Source organism: Papio anubis, chromosome 7 (assembly GCF_008728515.1).
Source record: "Papio anubis isolate 15944 chromosome 7, Panubis1.0, whole genome shotgun sequence".
In the NCBI taxonomy this organism is placed as follows: domain Eukaryota; kingdom Metazoa; phylum Chordata; class Mammalia; order Primates; family Cercopithecidae; genus Papio; species Papio anubis.
In genome coordinates this window covers 86,996,658-87,015,030 of record NC_044982.1, presented here as the reverse complement: position 1 = coordinate 87,015,030, position 18,373 = coordinate 86,996,658, and the positions used below count along the sequence as shown (strand labels likewise).

The 18,373-nt window shown below is 36.6% G+C and overlaps 2 protein-coding genes across 2 annotated transcripts; both read left to right on the top strand.

Annotated features, from left to right (window-relative positions):
• Positions 1-1,245: 1,245 nt before the first annotated feature.
• On the top strand, positions 1,246-5,059 carry LOC101017031 (olfactory receptor 4F6). Its single transcript, XM_021940927.2, has one exon. It carries the CDS (start codon positions 1,672-1,674, stop codon positions 2,608-2,610), a length of 939 nt encoding a protein of 312 aa, XP_021796619.2. The 5' UTR covers positions 1,246-1,671; the 3' UTR covers positions 2,611-5,059.
• Positions 5,060-9,729: 4,670 nt separating this feature from the next.
• LOC101017379 (olfactory receptor 4F15) lies at positions 9,730-15,576 on the top strand. Its single transcript, XM_021940928.2, has one exon. It carries the CDS (start codon positions 14,334-14,336, stop codon positions 15,270-15,272), a length of 939 nt encoding a protein of 312 aa, XP_021796620.2. The 5' UTR covers positions 9,730-14,333; the 3' UTR covers positions 15,273-15,576.
• The last annotated feature ends 2,797 nt before the right edge of the window (positions 15,577-18,373 follow it).

Sequence of the window (18,373 nt, the reverse complement as noted above, 5' to 3'; positions counted from 1 at the left end):
AGACCATACTGGGCAATATGGTGAAACCCCGTCTTTACTGAAAATACAAAAATTAGCCTGGTGTGGTGGCACATGCCTGCAATCCAAGCTATTTGGGAGGCTGAGGCAGGAGAATCACTTGAACCAGGGAGTCGGAGGTTGCAGTGAGCCGAGATTGCACCACTGCACTCCAGCCTGGTGACAGGGTGAGATTCCATCTCAAAAACTAAAACAAAACAAACAAACAAAGCAATGCTTTAGCAAAAATAACAAAGAAATGCTATTTCTTTGTCCACTTTGTTCATATGCACACGTAGGTATATTCAAGGATTTTCCTCCCTGCCCCCAAAATGGAACTGAGTCAAAGTATATGAGAATATAAAAATTCAGAAGATGTTTCCAAATTGGCAAATGTTTTCTCAGTTTACTTCCCCATTACCAGTTATGAAACAGCCTATTTTTCCATTTCCTACCAAGCTCTGACTTTTCTCAAATGTTTGCGTATCGGTCAAACTGATGAAACAACTGGTATCTTACTATTTTAGTATGTGTTTATTTATGAATGAGGTTAAATATCTCATTTAAAGTTAGACAGAGACTTTAACAGGCAGTTAAAGTAGATAGAAAGTTTCTAAATTTTCTGATATTTTCACTCTTTCTTGTTCTCCTTTACTTAAGATTTACAACTCATCACTTTCATTCTGGTTGCCTTTTTTAAATGTCTCACATTCTTTCCTCCCTTAGGAAATAATCTCTCTTAGAATCTCCTTAACAGCACCCATAATTGTGTCACTTTTTCTAGCATTCATGGTGAGTGCCATGATCTGGCATCCTCTACTCCTATAGTTCTTGCCTTCTTATAGGTAATTCACCTTATCTACCCAATTTACAGATACGAGAAATTTACATCTCTAGGCCTTAAAAATGCATATTAATATTGAAAGCACTTGTCAACATGGTCATATAAATGTTATTAGTATATTGAGGGCTAGGCATGGTGGCTCATGCCTGTAATACCAGTACTTTGGGAGGCTGAGGTGGGAGGATCACTTGAGCCCAGGAGCTGGAGACCAGTCTAGGAAACAGTGAGACCCCATCTCTACAAAAAATACAAAAATTAGCCAAGTGTGGTGGTATGTGCCTGTAGTGCCAGCTACTTGGGAGGCTGAGGCTGAGGTGGGAGGATTGCTTGAACTCAGGAATTGCAGGCAGGTTGTAGTGAGCTGTGATCGTGCCCTGCACTCCAGCCTGGGTGACAGAGCAAGATCCTGTCTCAAAAATAAATAAATAAATTAATTAATTAATATGTATATCAAGGATGCCCAAGTTATGAAATCCACTGTCACTTAACTATTTCACGTACTTTACAGAAAGTCTTTAGCTTACAGTCATATCTGAGATATGGCTATAAAACAATACTTAAAAATAAAACAAAGGTATCCATTCAAGTAAGTAAATGAGTTCTTATTCTGTGCAATGTACTTTCTGGTGACAAAATTTATGATAGAGGAATATGAGTTGCTTTGTGACTGAAATTGTCTCCAAAGGCGTATATTAGCCCATGTCTAGTTTTCTGACAACATATGAATTGCTCGTGATTTTGCTAACATCAATGCTTTTTGTCCTAAATCAAAGTTTCTCCTTACTCTACTCTTTCAGGTAGCATGAGAGTCGTCACAGCCGACAGAGGCAATGGATGAAGCCAATCATTCTGTGGTCTCTGAGTTTGTGTTCCTGGGACTCTCCAATTCATGGAAGATCCAGCTCCTCCTCTTCCTCTTTTCTTCAGTGTTCTATGTGTCAAGTCTAATGGGAAACCTCCTGATTGTGCTAACTGTGACCTCTGACACTCGTTTACAGTCCCCTGTGTACTTCCTGCTGGCCAACCTTTCCATCATTGATTTGGTATTTTGCTCCTCCACAGCTCCCAAGATGATTTATGACCTTTTCAGGAAGCACAAAACCATCTCTTTTGGGGGCTGTGTGGCTCAGATCTTCTTTATCCATGCAGTTGGGGGCACTGAGATGGTGCTGCTTATAGTCATGGCCTTTGACCGATATGTGGCCATATGTAAGCCTCTCCACTACCTGACCATCATGAGCCCACAAAGGTGCATTTTGTTTTCAGTCATCTCCTGGATTATAGGTATTATTCACTCAGTGATTCAGTTGGCTTTTGTTGTAGACCTGCCGTTCTGTGGCCCTAATGAATTAGATAGTTTCTTTTGTGATCTTCCTCGATTTATCAAACTGGCTTGCATAGAGACCTACACATTGGGATTCATGGTTACTGCCAATAGTGGATTTATTTCTCTGGCTTCTTTTTTAATTCTCATAATCTCTTACATCTTTATTTTGGTGACTGTTCAGAAAAAATCTTCGGGTGGTATATTCAAGGCTTTCTCTACGCTGTCAGCTCATGTCACTGTGGTGGTTTTGTTCTTTGGGCCATTAATCTTTTTCTATATTTTCCCATTTCCCACATCACATCTGGATAAATTCCTTGCCATCTTTGATGCAGTTATCACACCTGTTTTAAATCCAGTCATCTATACTTTTAGGAATAAAGAGATGAAGGTGGCAATGAGAAGACTATGGTCTCAGTTTGTGAATTACAGTAAAATCTTTTAAATATATCAAGAATATACAAAAAGGCAAATTATACTAGAATTTCAGACAGATATGTGCTAAGTAAGTTATGTTAAATTTAACCAGAATATCACTTTCTACTAGTATGTGTTGGGTTGTCTTTTTTTTTTTTTCTTCCCAAATTGAATTGTGATATAGATTTCTTGCTTATATAAGAGATTTAAAGATTAAAGAGTGTGGTTACTTTATCTCACCAACATTCTTACCTATATATAGTGTCAAATAGAATTACTCTAAATGTTAAACAATTCATTTTGAATGTCAGTATGTGGTTTATTGCCCATTTTCTATTTTTTTCATTTAAGGTAGACTATCTTGCTTTAAAGATAAAGGTTTTTACTAGACTTAATGATTTGTCTTACTATGTAGCTAAGTAATTTTTTTTATTTTTTTCAGTTCATTATCTGTTAGCTATTTATTTGCTAAAGTTGTTTTTTATTTTTTCAGCTCATTATCTGTTAGCTATTTATTTGCTAATCTTTACTCAAAGTCCAGTAAAGAGAAAGTACACTGTTGCCTTTTATTTTTTTTAAGGGGAATTTTGGTATAAAGAATTAACTAAGTATGAATTTGTGTTAAATAAATTTTATGGGAGCTACTGTTTTGGGTTAGCCTCCTGTATTAGGCCCCAGCCAAACAGGTGATATAGTTTGGCTCTGTGACCCCACCCAAATCTCATCTTGAATTATAATACCCATTTGTCAAGGGAAGAACCTGATGGGAGGTGATTGGATTATGGGAACAACATGGTTTCCCCCATGTTGTTCTCGTGATAGTGAGTGAGTCTCACGAGATCTGATGGTTTTATAAACTAGTAGCATTTCCCCTGTTTGCACTCACTCCCTCCCGCTGCCTTGTGAAGAAGATGCTTGCTTCCCCTTTGCCTTCCAACATATTGTAAGTTTCCTGAGGCCTCCCCAGCCATGCAGAACTGTGAGTCAATTAAATCTCTTTCCTTTATAAATTACCAAGTCATGGGTATTTTTTTATAGCAGTGTAGAATGAACTAATACAGCAGGCAAACCAGAAGAGAGTCACTTGTGCTAGGTGCCACGTAATCAGACTAAACTTCAAAATTAGCCATTTTCAACTCCCCCACAAACAAACAAACAAAAAAACAAAAAACAAAACAAAACAAAAAAACCAAAAAACCCCCAAAAAACCCATTAACTCAGTCAGCCTGAGTCACTATAACACAAAAGTCCCTTCTGTTTCAAGTATCTTTGAAAAGGCCAGTCCATTTTTTTCTCTGATTCTGCTATCTTCAGCCTTTTTCTGCCTACAAAGCCAAGCTCTTCTGCTCAGCTCATTGAGAACACTCATTCTGTTGATAGAACGAAGTACTGCCCAATTCTAGAATCACTAATAAAAGCCAATTACATCTTTAAAATAGTAACTTCTTAGTTTTGACAGTTGTTAACTAGTTATTTGAAAAAATCAAACTTTGAGATAAAAATGTAGCATTTGTAGGAAGCAGCTTTCACTCCTAGAAAAGGGAAAATAAAGGAAAGAGGTTAGAACTACTAAGACTTAAATAAATAAAAAACCCCAAACTCTTAAAGCTTGGAGGAAGAACCTGTGGAGGTGAAACTCAAATATCTGAGCAGAGGTGGATGCTGCCTGGCTGGGGCTAGTGTCTCTGAGCTTAGCGGAGGCCCTATGGGTCATAACACGCCCCTGAGGGAGAGGCACCACTGGCTGGCGCAGGTGTTCCTGAGTGAGGGTGTGAGGTGCAGAGCTCCTCTAGCATCAGAAAAACTAACTGGATTCAGCTGCTGCTTTGGAAAACAACCAAGGTTGCTGAGGTGATGAGTGTGGTTGGGTGATGCTGACAGGCACAGCAAGCAGAAAGGAGGAAAACAGGAAGAAGGAAGTCCCTTTTTCCATCTCCAGCCTTTCAACTTCCCTCACTTCCCTCTAGTATCCCTAATGGTGAATCCAAGCAAGGAGAAACTGAAAAGAAAAAAGAGAAAGTTGGCAGAGTGCCAGCTCCTGCATCATACAGAGTGTAGAAAGATACGTTGGCACTGAAAGCACATGCGGTTACTTAGTAGGAGAATAGAGTTTTTGAATTTTAAAGTAAATTATAAATAATTTTAGTCCTTCCTCATTTTGGAAACTCTCGACTACTAGAAAAGAAAGTGCTAAAAGTAGTGTATGGAAGATCCAAATCTAGACCCTAGAACCCAGACTGACAGACTCCTGGTCTTCTGCTGTTTTCTATCATTTTAGAACATATTTTCTTAGTTGATAAATCTGGTGTTCCCACTGGACTGTTAATTTTTTACTTACATAACATATTATTCACCTTGTATCTTGAGTGACTGTCAAATAGCAGAGTTTCAACAAATCTTCAAGCATGGTTTTCACTTAATCTATTCAGTCCTATTTTACATTTCTTTTTCTGATCCTTTGGATTGTTTTAAAATAAGGCTTTTATTTTGGAATAATTTTTTTTTAAATTTATTTATTATTATACTGTAAGTTGTAGGGTACATGTGCATAACGTGCAGGTTTGTTACATATGTATACTTGTGCCTTGTTAGATTTACAGAAAAGTTACAGAGATAGTCCAGAGGGTGCCCATATGCCCCTTACCAAGTTTCAATTTCCCCTAATGTTATCACCTTGTATTTCCATGGTACATTTTCCAAAACTGAGAAATCATCACTGGTATAATACATTACTGTAAACTAAATTCTAGACTTTATTCAAATTTCACCAGTTTTTTCCATTAATGTCTTTTTATGTTCCAGAATCCAATCCTGGATATCACATTACATTTAGCTATTATGTCTCTTTAATCTCCTCTGAGGTTTGTGACAATTTCTCAGTCTTACCTTGCTTTTCATGGTGTCACATCTTTGAGGAATATTGGTCAGATATTTTGTATAATGTCCCTCAATTTGAGTTTGTCTGACATTTTTTATTATAGTTATACACGGGTTTTGGATTTTTGAAAAGAATACCCAAAAGATGAAAAGATCTTCTAATCACATGATATCAGGGAGTACATAATATCCACACAGCATCACTAGTGATGTTAAATTTGCTCAATTGGTTTATTATTTGATCTTGATAGAAGCGACTTCTTAGATGTTACATATGGCATCTGCATTCTTTCTTCCTCATTAAGTCTCCCCAAGTTATCTATGGGATTGATGATGGTTTGTTGTAATTTGAGTATATACCAGATTTTTCTTGGGGTTATGACTGGGGTAGAGATTTTCTTGGCATATAGATTTTTCTTGGGGTTCATTTCAACTCCATCCCACCATAGTTGGATTGTAAAGACAAGCTGTGTACATGATTATTCTACGTCCTCTTCTCTTGCTCCTTCTTTGATTCAGTTACGTTTTGCTTCTATACAGATGGAACTCTTGGCCTCTCTCTTTTTGAGTTTCCTAGTCTTACGACTTCAGAACTGATGTTTGTATTTCAAACCTTTGTCTATTTATGGTTAGTTTTCCCTAGGAGTTCTCACTGGAGAATCTTTGGCAGTATAACCACCTTAGCCAGTTCCTAGTGCCTGTATATTTCACCCTCTGGCCTAGTTCTGTAAGAGTGGGCATTTGAATATTTTGTCACGAATCTTTGATGTGTAATTGCTAGCACAGCAACATGGATGAATTACTGACTGCTCTTTAAACCATAAGTCTGGGGTTCAGGACTATGGAGAAGAACATGGCCTTTGTGTCCCCACTTTGATATAATTTCTAGGGTTGGAACTATTCACTAATTTAGATCAGTCATTTGCTTTATTTGTATTATTTTTTCCATGCCACAAAACAGTGATTAATACAATAATTCTCACTAGCTCAAAATTTTTTTGCTAGTGAGAATATTTTTGCTAGTGAGAAGCATTATGAATGCCTCATAATGCTTTGAAAGACATGATCATTTCATTGCTATCTCCAGGGAGACAGTGTAGAAGGTGTCCATGGCAGTGTTGGTTTTAGTATAGGGAAGATATGATCTTCAAAATATTAAACAACTGCATCGATCGGAACAGATCCTGGTCCCAGGGTTGGAGCAAGATCCTGGAGACTCCTGCTGTTCCAGGCATTAACTTTTAGTAGCTGATTCATGAGGAGCTCTGAGGAAGCAACTTGGAAGCAGATGAAACCTCAAGAGACTTGTGACAGTGGCTATATTCTAACCAGTGTGCAAGTATTTTAAATTTTTAACAACTGGTATTATTACACTGGTGTCTTCTAGCTAAATATTAGCACTGTTGGTATGTGAGGGTTGAAGTTAGAAGCAAGGTCCAATACTTGCTTAATCCAATCAGTGACCCTGAAAATCTTGGAGGTGATCAGGGTACTCAGAAAGTCAGAGAGTGGTGCATACCCACCATGGAATGCTCTGTGGTATTTAGAAGTGATATACTAGATGTACATATAGCAACATGAGATAAGTGGAAAAAAAAGGATTAGAATGAGATGTAGAATACTATTTTATATGTATATGCATACAAACAATACTACATGTTTCATGATAACACAACAGCAAGACACGCTTAAAAAACACCAGAATGGCTGTCTTTGAGAGAAAGGGATTCAGAATGGAAATTAAAGGGGATAAGCAAGTAAAACAAGTGTGCTTGTTGTAACCCAATGATCATTGCTTGTTGATGAATTGATCAATACTTGTTGTAAACCAATGGTTATTAAGAACCATGGACAGAGACACATGATTACATCTAAGGTTAAAAAACCACACAAACAAGTCCTGTTGCTTCCTCTTAATATTTTGAAGTCAATCCTTTTTCATATTATTCCTGCTTCCTAATGACAGACATAGTAAAAGATAGTGGAATTACTTCAACAACTGGATTCTTTTATTAAATTCAATGAATATCGTCTTCTTTGATTACAGAAAACTGCAAGTTGCTTTGGAAAAAATGAATGTTAATTAGATAAAACCTATATCTTCAAATTGCTTGGTACAATATGTTAAATTTATAACTTATAAAAGTCACATTATAAGATATTTAAAATTTTTAATAGTTTACTATTTTACTTGCCTACTTTATTCATGTATAGATAAAATTTATATTTATAAGGATTCCATATGATTTTTATGAATCTCTTGGAAAGTGTGTATTATTAGATTATCTGGAGATACTTTCATTTATCATGATAGGATTTAAATTGTCAAAGATTGTGTCCTTTGCAGGGACATGGATGGAGCTGGAGGCCATTATCATTAGCATACTAACTCAGGAATAGAAAACCAAAAGCCACATGTTCTCACTTATAAGTGGGAGCTAAATGATGAGAACACATGGACACATAGAGGGGAACAACACACACTAGGTCCTATTGGAGGGTGGGAGGAGGGAGAGGATCAGGAAAAATAGCTAATGTGTACTAAGCCTAATACCTCAGTGATTAAAAAATCTGCACAATAAACCCACAAGACACATGTTTACCTATGTACCCACACATGTACCCCTGACCTTAAAATAAAAGTTAAAAAAGAAAAATAACCCAGAAAAATATAAAGAGGTGGAGATTGATTTTTCTTAGAGATTCTAGAGTCATTTCTTCCTCCTGTGACTCATTATCAGCATTTCTTCTTTGTTGCTTTGAATATATTTCTAGGAGACAATTTCTTGGCTCACTGACGTTAGAGTTGCAGTCCCAGGTCATTATAGCTTTATTAGGTCACTATCCTCCAGTGCAGTTAATTAGCTATTTTTTCCATTTATATAAATACTTTAAGTATCTGTGTGTGCTTGAGATGACAGTCTGTAAATAGCTACAAGGTAAGGATGGCATGAAGTTCACAACAGGAACAAGGTAAACTAGATAAACTTCAGCTGCAGGAAAGACTCAGGTAACAGTTTGCTAGCCTGGGGCAGAAAGAAACAGGTGGTTGTTGTGGGGAAATGATCACAGCAAAGGAGTAAATATGAATTACGATGGATATGGAGAACAAGAATTAATCTTAGTTTTTTAACTAAAACTTAGAAATGACTTGGAGATGAAAAGGTGCAACAGGGTATACTACAGAGTCTGGAGTCTGCACTGTGGCTTGGTTCAGGCCAGGACTAGGATGTTTGTAAAGTTGTTTGTGGTACCCAGAGACCTTTGGGGAAATCTATTAGTGCTGAAAATGAAGAAAAATATGCTTGTTGTCTTCCTAACAAGCTTGTTATTTACTTCTAATTCTAGAGAAGACCCAATATATAAAAAGGAGAAAGTTCATTAGATACTAGTCATAAGTGAAGTTTTAAAAAATAAAATCCCAGTTGCATGGAATCAAGATGGAGAAGGAATAATTGAAAACTTATTTGGAAGAAAAACATCTAGGGTTCTAACTCACCATGAACTAAAAATAAATGTAGTGTCTGTTAAATTTAGTTGATTGAAGAATGGAGAAAAAAGTAGGAAACTAAATGTGTAGCGTTTAACAACCTGCAATAAATCTTCTATACTTGTTTATGTTTTCAAAACATTTATGGTAATTTTTTTAGGTGTATACAATAGGAAGTTTAGGTAGTGAAATGGAATGATTAGACAAAAGTGACAAAGATAGGTAGAAGATGGATCCTTTGAGGAAGGCTAAAGAAATTGAGGTGAATAAAACTAGAGGGTACAGATGAGTGATCTTTATTTGCTTTTACCAACATCAAGGATATTAAGCACTTATCTGACAGAGTAGCTGACAACTTCTTTATATCCACAGAGGATGAATTAAGTGGACATCAGCTTAATTGAAAGGATGAGAGATTTCCTTTTTGTAAGAGAACATTTGGACTTTTATGTTAATGAAAAGCAGGATGCAGCTGGGCGTGGTGACTCGTCGCCTGTAATCCCAGCACTTTGGGAGGCCGAGGTGGACAGGTCAGTTGAATACAGGAGTTTGAGACCAGCCTGGCCAACATGGTGAAACCTCATCTCTATTAAAAATACAAAAATTAGCCAGATGCGGTTGTGCATGACTGTAATTCCGGCTACTTGGGAGGCTGAGGCTGGAGAATCGCTTAAACCCGGGAGGCGGAGGTTGCAGTGAACCAAGATTGTGCCACTGCACTCCAGCCTGGGCGAGAGTGAGAATCTGTCTCCAAAAAAAAAAAAAAAAAAAAAAAAGGTTTGACACCTGTTCGTAATAGCTAAGAAATATATTTTTAAACCTTGAAAACTGAGGAAAAACTGACATTTCCTTGATGGGTAAATACAAGAAAGGAAGCAGTTCAGAACATATTCTCAGATCTTTTCCAGCTCACCGAGTTTATTAATTGAGAATAATGAACATATTTGTTTTCAAAATTTTAAAATGTAGTGATCATAAATCTATTCTAAGAAGTTGCCCAATTCTAATGCCATGCAATTCCAGTTAGGTGAATTTAAATTTAAATGATTCCATCAAATGCTAGAGTATCTGTATTTGTCACATTATCACAATTGTTTAAGTAGTATAAATAGATGATGACTGTAATTCATGTCATTATAATTATTGAGAGCAATAGCCAGGCCAGACTAGGGAACTCAAAGCAGGATATCTCCTAATGGCAATGGCCTTAGGAGAGAGCACATTCTTTCTATGGAGGGTCTGGGATGCATCAAAAACAGTCAAACAATTATAACCCAATGTGTCATTCTGGAAGCCATTCATCAACCCAAAGATGAATACTTAATACTCAAGAAATATGAAGACAAGAAGACAAGAACTGACTAAATTTTTAGATCTGCTGCTGTTTGCTCTTTGTGTTATTTTCTCATCTTTGCTTTACAAGGGATTATGAAGTAGGTACATGTTGTATTTAGCTCAATTTATTCTTTTACTCAGTTCTAGCTTTCATTCTTGTAACTCTTATTCTCCTACCTAGCCGTTAAGCTCTTACCCTGTCTCTTGAAGCAACCAATCCTTGATAATCCTTCTTGGGTAATGATTAAGCTTAAAAATGGATCACTTATTTCTTCATCATTAAGACTCTTATGTCTTGCATGCGTAAGATCTCCACTAAGGAAAACCAGCTGGCAATTTTTTTCGTTTGTCTGCAGTAGCTCAATGGAATATCCTTCCTGTACCAATGTAAGCAAAACTAGGGACTTCAGTATGTTAACCTAAAAAGAAAGCAGCTCTAGTGCTGCAGTACGTTAACCTAAAAGAAAGCAACTCTAATGCTAAAAGGAAATGTTTTTGGGCACTTGAGCTTTTAATATTGCACATCTAGACAAACTCCTACTTTGCCATCATTTGCCCTTTATCATAATGAACCATCTTAGTCTCCTGTTGAATTCAATAATTCAATTTCCCCTTCTCTTTTTTTCTCATCTATTTCCTTTCTGATTTAAAAAATGTATTTTAAAAAAGTTCACCTTGCCTTTGTGTAGGCTCTGTCTTTGAGTAAACTTTACACAGAATCTCGTATTTTTTTGAAAAACCTAATAGACCCTCTTTTATTTTTGTTCTTTTCCTTGTAAATTCATTAAAAGTGAAATTTCCATAATTTCTTTTGTTATTCTGAGTTGTAAGTTTTTGCTATTCAAATTTCAGTTTGGAGGAAGCACCACATATATTTCCACTTCATAGCATATTTTTATTATTCCTACTTCATGGAAGCCTTAATAGCATTTTTTGCTACAAGGCTATTTTTTCTCTTAGTGATTAGAAGGATTTATTTTTGTCTTTTTTTTTTTGCCCATTTTTAGACAAGTTTTGGTTAGTTTGTAGTTCAGGTCACGAGGATTTAGATGTAAATCATAGAATGGTTTGCACAGCTCTTACTTAAAATTGTTCTGATAACCTTAGATTCTCATTTTATTTATGTTCAATTTCTTAATTTTTTCAACATAATTAATGTATATATTTTCACCTTTATATAATCTCTAAGGTTTAGTGCACTGTGAAGCACTTGATAGATATAGCATAAATACTTGTTGAGTGAATGAATGAATAAGCCAAGAAATCTTCCCAGCATTGTTTTTGAGTTGCTTTAGAGTCAATACAAAGAATCATTGTATGTGAAACTAGACCCCACGAGTTTTATATGTATATGTGGGGAGATAAAACCAATGCATTTTTATTGGATAAAACCCACCGGAAAATATTGTAATAGAAGTTATAGTTGTAAGAATTCAGGTAAAGGAAGAAGTCAGAAAACTGAGGTATCCTGAAAGTAGAAATTGAATTAGAAATAGAGTGTTTGAGACTCCCCAGGTAGTTGATAAATTATAGACTTTCTTCAAATGTTCTTACCCTTTCTGTAGAATGAAAATCTGTATGTGATACCAAAATTGCATTTGCTCTGGTGAATATGGATTCTACAAAAGCAAGAATTCTTGTCAATGCTATAAACCCAACCTTTGGAATCATATCTGGAATCCTGGGCACTCAAGATATTTTTTGAATTAATGAACAAAATCATTCAGAGAACCACTCAGGAGTGATATACCTAGCATAACTACTTTTCTAAGAACATGTTGGTTGACTAATGATCCTTGTTTCCTTATTGACAGTCATTAGTGGCCATGCTTGGTCCTACATGTAACTGGAGTCAGAAGTCACTAATGTATAGTTACAGAGCAAAAGTCACGATGCACTGTCTCTCCCCATTCCCTCAATATCTCTTCCACCTTCCTGACAGGCTACTTGAAATCTCTCTGTAGATTCATTAGTTTAAGATTTTCCTTTTTCCCGTAAAGCACTTGTTCACAGTAAGAAAGCTGTGCTGTATGGAATAATAGCCTTCAAAAATGTTCATGTCCTAATTTCTGGATCTGGTGAAAAGGTACAGATATGAATAATTTAAGAATCTTGATTTACTTGGATTATCTGGACTTTCCCAATGTAATTACAAGGGTCTTTATAAGAGGAAGAGTCAGAGAGGAGATGCAATGACAGAAGTTGAGGTTGGAGTGATGTACTTTTCAGAGGCAGAGTCATGAGCAAGCAAGGAATGGAAGCATCTTCCAGGAGCTGGAAAAGGCAAGGAAACGGATTCTTTTGTAGAAGCTCAAGGAGGAACGCAGCTTTGTTGACACCTTGATTTTAGCTCTGAAAACTCACTTTAGACTTCTTTCTTTTAGAACAATAAGAATATAACTCTGTGTGTGTATGTGGTAAGCCACTAGATTTGTAGTAGTTTGTTACAACAGCAGTGGTAAACTAATGTAACAAGTATTTACTGTAAATAACTTTGGAAGTAAAAAGTTCTTGGTCCCAGTATAAATTTTCCCACCAATTACCTTTGTGAGGCTGAGCAGATTGCTTCCTATATTTCTTCCTTTATGAATTATTTATAAAACAAATGTTGGACAAAATCAGGAACATTTCATTGAACAATGAAAGTCTAATGGTTTATTTCTGGCAGTTGTTCTTCATCCTTAAAGAATTGTAATATTGTCACACCTCCCCATGCTGGGACCTGGCCACCATTCTTTAGTTTATTTTCTGGACTTAATCTCCATTACTCAATCATCATCTTCTTCCAGAGTGCAGATACAGACACTGTCTGGCTCTTTTCACTCAATATTTTATTTCTGTCACTTTTATTCACTCCAAATGTATTTCGATAAAAAAGAGAGACTGCCTTTATGTGACATGGTTTTTATCTTATGGTATCCCCTGGGTGTGTATATCTACATTAGAGGAGATTATTTGTTTCAGCTCATTACATCTTTTATATAAAAATTGAGATTAAAAAATCACTTATAAAATGCAGTGGTTTCTTCCTAGAAGCCTTTTATTGACTTTAAAATGAATAAGACCCCATATTTATTTTTATGACATCTTATATAAATGTTTCTTTGAGTGGTTAAATAAGTACAGGATTGAAATAGGGATAGTGTGATAATTCCTGATTGGCATGTTGTTAATACACTAATATAAACCTTACTGAATTATGATGTACTCTCTTGACTCCAGTGTCATTCTTCAGTCCCATTAATGTATGCCTTCATTCAACAAGCGTGATACACTTATTATATGACTGTGTTGGTCACAATTGGTTATTATGATGATGGTGGGAGCTACCAGTGTGGATCAGTCATGGCTTCTGTATTCAAGAGTCTACATTTTAATTGGAGAAATGGACATTTCTATAACTGTGAGAAGCAGAGTAAAATAAATGCTGATGGTGCGATGAGAATACAGAGTCTTGGTCACATTGGGAAGATTTCACACATAAGTGAGAATTTGGCTGGGATTTTGAGAATTAGATTTTGTGAATTGGAGAATAGAATAAGAGAAATTTTGAAATTTAGAAAAAGAAGGGAAACGTCTAAAGTCTAATCAAGCAATATAAATAGTAGAACAGCTGTATGCTGTGCATGAGTAATTGTTAGGTGGCTCATGTCACTGGTTGAAATCATATCCATTGATAAGTAATCATAGTGATAAGTATTTAAAGATGACCTTATATCTCACCCAAATAGAACATCCTGGGAAGGATCAAATAGGAAATATTCATGTAACACAAAAGCAGAGGAGAGATAGGTCTAAGGATGGAATTAATTTAATAGTAGTAGTTTTGAAAACCCTAATGCCAAATAGGAGCCAGCTGACCCCTCTAAGTAGAAGTCCAGCATACATGTGATGAGGGTTATTTGGCTGTGTGAGATGTTAATATGATACTTATTTTCATGGCTGGAGGCTTTCTTTCTTGAACATGAGTACTTGCCTAGGTAATTCTTTCCCATTTTCTTTCTTCCTTTAGGTAAGTAACATGAAAACTGATCTTGGAGTCTGAGGCAATGAATGGAATGAATCACTCTGTAGTATCAGAATTTGTATTCATGGGACTCACCAACTCATGGGAGATTCAGCTTCTACTTTTTGTTTTCTCCTTGTTGTTCTACTTTGCAAGCATGATGGGAAACGTTGTCATTGTGTTCACTGTAATCACAGATGCTCATCTGCACTCCCCCATGTATTTCCTCCTGGCTAACCTCTCAATCATTGATATGGCATTTTGCTCAATTACAGCCCCTAAGATGATTTGTGATATTTTCAAGAAGCACAAAGCCATCTCCTTTTGGGGATGTATTACTCAAATCTTTTTTAACCATGCTGTTGGGGGCACGGAGATGGTGTTGCTCATAGCCATGGCCTTTGACAGATACGTGGCCATATGTAAACCTCTCCGCTATCTGACCATCATGAGCCCAAGAATGTGTCTCTACCTTTTAGCCACTTCCTCAGTCATTGGCCTTATCCACTCATTGGTCCAATTAGTTTTTGTGATAGATTTACCTTTTTGTGGTCCTAATATCTTTGACAGTTTTTATTGTGACCTCCCTCAGCTCCTCAGACTTGCCTGCACAAACACCCAAGAACTGGAGTTCATGGTCACTGTCAATAGTGGACTCATTTCTGTGGGCTCCTTTGTCTTGCTGATAATTTCCTACATGTTCATTCTGTTCACTGTTTGGAAACATTCTTCTGGTGGTTTAGCCAAGGCCCTCTCCACCCTGTCAGCTCATGTCACTGTGGTCATCTTGTTCTTTGGGCCACTGATGTTTTTCTACACATGGCCTTCTCCCACATCACACCTGGATAAATATCTTGCTATTTTTGATGCATTTATTACTCCTTTTCTGAATCCAGTTATCTACACATTCAGGAACAATGACATGAAAGTGGCAATGAGGAGACTGTGCAGTCGTCTTGCGCATTTTACAAAGATTTTATAAATGGGTTGGTTGTGAAGGTGTGTAACTATGAATTATTCTTCATGCTGGTTGCATAAAAGAAACTATGCAATTTCAGAGAAATGCTGAAGACTCAGGCCATATTATATGCCTGAAAATCTATTAAATTATGGTAACAATTTCACTGTTAAATTAGAAGTGGTGTTATTCTTTGCACCGTGTGCATCAAAGTGCTAAATGTTGAATCTTAATGTCTTTTGTAACCTACCACTTTGAAAGACCTTGTTCTAGGCTGTAATTGAACAAATAATAATACTATGTATCTTTTTCTCTATTGGACAGATTATTCTATCGATAGACAAACTACACATTCAATTAACCTGTTTACTACCTAACTCCCTTTTTTTTTTTTTTTTTTTTGAGATGGAGTCTTGCTCTGTCACTCAGGCTAGAGTGCAATGGCATGATTTCAGCTCACTGCAACCTCTGCCTCTCCGGTTCAAGGGTTCAAGCAATTCTTCTGCCTCAGCCTCCTGGGGGCTGGGATTACAGGCACCTATCACAACCCCTGGCTAATTTTTGTATTTTTAGTAGATATAGAGTTTCACCATGTTGGCCAGGCTGGTCTTGAACTCCTGACCTCAAGTGATCCACCTGCCTCCGCCTCCCAAAGTGCTGGGATTACAGGCATGAGCCACCACACCTGGCCTGTTTAGTATCTAACTCTCTTGATTTTAATTCTTTTTGTTCCTAAAGTGTTTGCTTTGTGTTGCTCCAGTCTCTACATATTTTGCCTCCTTTTTAGGCTTCTCTGTCTGGCCATCTGGAAAATTGTTAGTCCTATATTTAGAATTAGAGTGGATTACCAACACCATTTGTTGTAATCCCTTCAAACTACATGTACTAAAATCGAAGAATTGAGTGGTGACTACAGTTTGCCCAAAGGCACACAGCTGGAAATCATCAAAGAGAGCCAGGCACCAGAAACCGTGACTTTCACTTTCAGATCAACTTTGTTTTTGATTTGATGCTCATATTCCACTCTTCCAGCTTTTCCTGTAGGACTAATTTTGAGTCTATTTGAAGAGAGAGCTTTATACTAATCATTTCTATTACGTCCTACCAGGAAATCATTAGCACTTAGCACTTCTTTATCATTTCTGAATCCTTCCCTAATTTCTGCCACCATGATACATTGCCTTGTTCAAGTCCTACCAAAGCTGAATTTTAAATCATTACTTTACATTTTCTTGTTCAAGTTCTACCAAAGCTGAATTTTAAATCATTAATTATAAAAAAAATGCTTGAACTTTATTATTAAACAGTGTTCTTTTGTCTATGGTAGTATTCACAGAGACCCTTGATTAAATTCTATTTTATAGGTTTGAAGTTCATTCCATTGCTTACAGTGGATGATGTTTCTTATTTTGGGAAACAGAAATGTAATTGGTGAATTACATAAGTTACACTAAGGTATTTATGCCTCTTTCTCAGAAGGATAAATTTCAAATATATCAGCAAAAATTGAAAGATTTATAAAAGATGTGTGAAAATTCTTTTTCCCCAAATTCTGTGAATTTTAATCTAACATGGTTACTAAAATATAGAAACAAACCTATTAATTGAGGTTTCCATCATGAGGTAATGAAGCTCTGATCGCCTTTCATCATTTGTGTCCTAGGGGAGATAATTCATGTTACTCATATAGTGCTTCTTATGGTCCAGGTACTCTTCTAAGTGCTTTATTTGAATCTTATGATGCAGATTCATTCTCTCATTATACCCATTTTAGAGAGGAGGTGTCTGAGGCAGAGTTGCTAAATATCCTCAAGATTATGAAGTAGTAAGTCTGGACTCAAAGTCTGCTAGTTTGAATTCAGAGTTTGTTCTTATAACCTGTGCACTATAATGCATCTCTGTCAATAAAACGTATCAGAATAGCTTCTTTACTTAAAAGCAATCTCTATTTGTGGGCTCTCTACTGGGTGACCCCATCACCAGCAAACCCAGCATTTATGGGGTCAATTAATTTACAAAAATTTATTGTATATGTATACCCATTCAGCCGTTTTATTGTAGGCTGTCACTATAATCAGGGAAGTTGAAATGCCAGAATTTCCCTGATATAGTATAGAGGAAAATGTCTAAAGTCTCCAGAAGATATTAAATAATTCCTAACTCTACCTTTTTGGGAGGAGCTAGGAGGACACAGCATCACCATGGCTGCTTTAATAAATGGCAGAAGGAAGGACTGTACAACAACTCTAAGTACATATACACATAGTAATGATCTACCAGTACTTGGCTCAAACATACCTATGACCGTTTATTTGCACAATTAAACACCTGGAAGAAAAAGGAATATAATAATATTTAAAGGACTGTTAGACACAGAGTTGACATTTACTCCCAGATTCCTGAAGGGTTATCACTCCTTTTTTGAGTGGAGGCATTTGGGAGTTGGGTAATATGTGGAGTCCTAGTTCAGATGGGGTGCATGTTGGGTTCACCAAATGACAACCTCCCAGTGATCATTACATCATTTTCTGAATGTATAATTGGAAAAGATACACTTTGTAGTTGGTACAACTCTACACTTCTTCCTTGTCCTGTAGGTGACAACTATGATAGTAGGGAAGTCACGAAACTACTGTCCTATTCCCCAGTCTAAAATAGTATTTCCTTTTTCTTTTCTTTTTTTTTTTTTTTGAGACAGAGTCTCACTCTGTTGCCCAGGCTGGAGTGCAGGGGCATGACCTGTAACTTCCACCTCCTGGGTGCAAGCAATTCTCCTGCCTCAGCCTCCCAAGTAGCTGGAATTATAGGCACATGCCACCACACCCAACTAATTTTTGTATTTTTATTAGAGACAAGGTTTCACCATGCTGGCGAGGCTGGTCTTGAACCCCTGGCCTCAAGTGATCCACATGCCTTGGCTTCCCAAAGTGCTGGAATTACAGGTGTGAGCTACCACACCCAGTCTAAATAGTATTTCAAAAATTATACTGCATTATGTAGGGGTAAAAATATCCCAAAGATACAGAAATAGTTCCTATCCTATCTCCATTTAATTCACCAGTGTGTCGCCTATAAAAGCTAGTCACTTCCTGGAGAATGCCAACGGACTGTTGTAAATCTATCCC

Excerpts from the sequence above, each read along its gene's own strand:
- LOC101017031 (XM_021940927.2), top strand. The coding sequence starts at position 1,672 with ATGGATGAAGCCAATCATTCTGTGGTCTCTGAGTTTGTGTTCCTGGGA.
- LOC101017379 (XM_021940928.2), top strand. The coding sequence starts at position 14,334 with ATGAATGGAATGAATCACTCTGTAGTATCAGAATTTGTATTCATGGGA.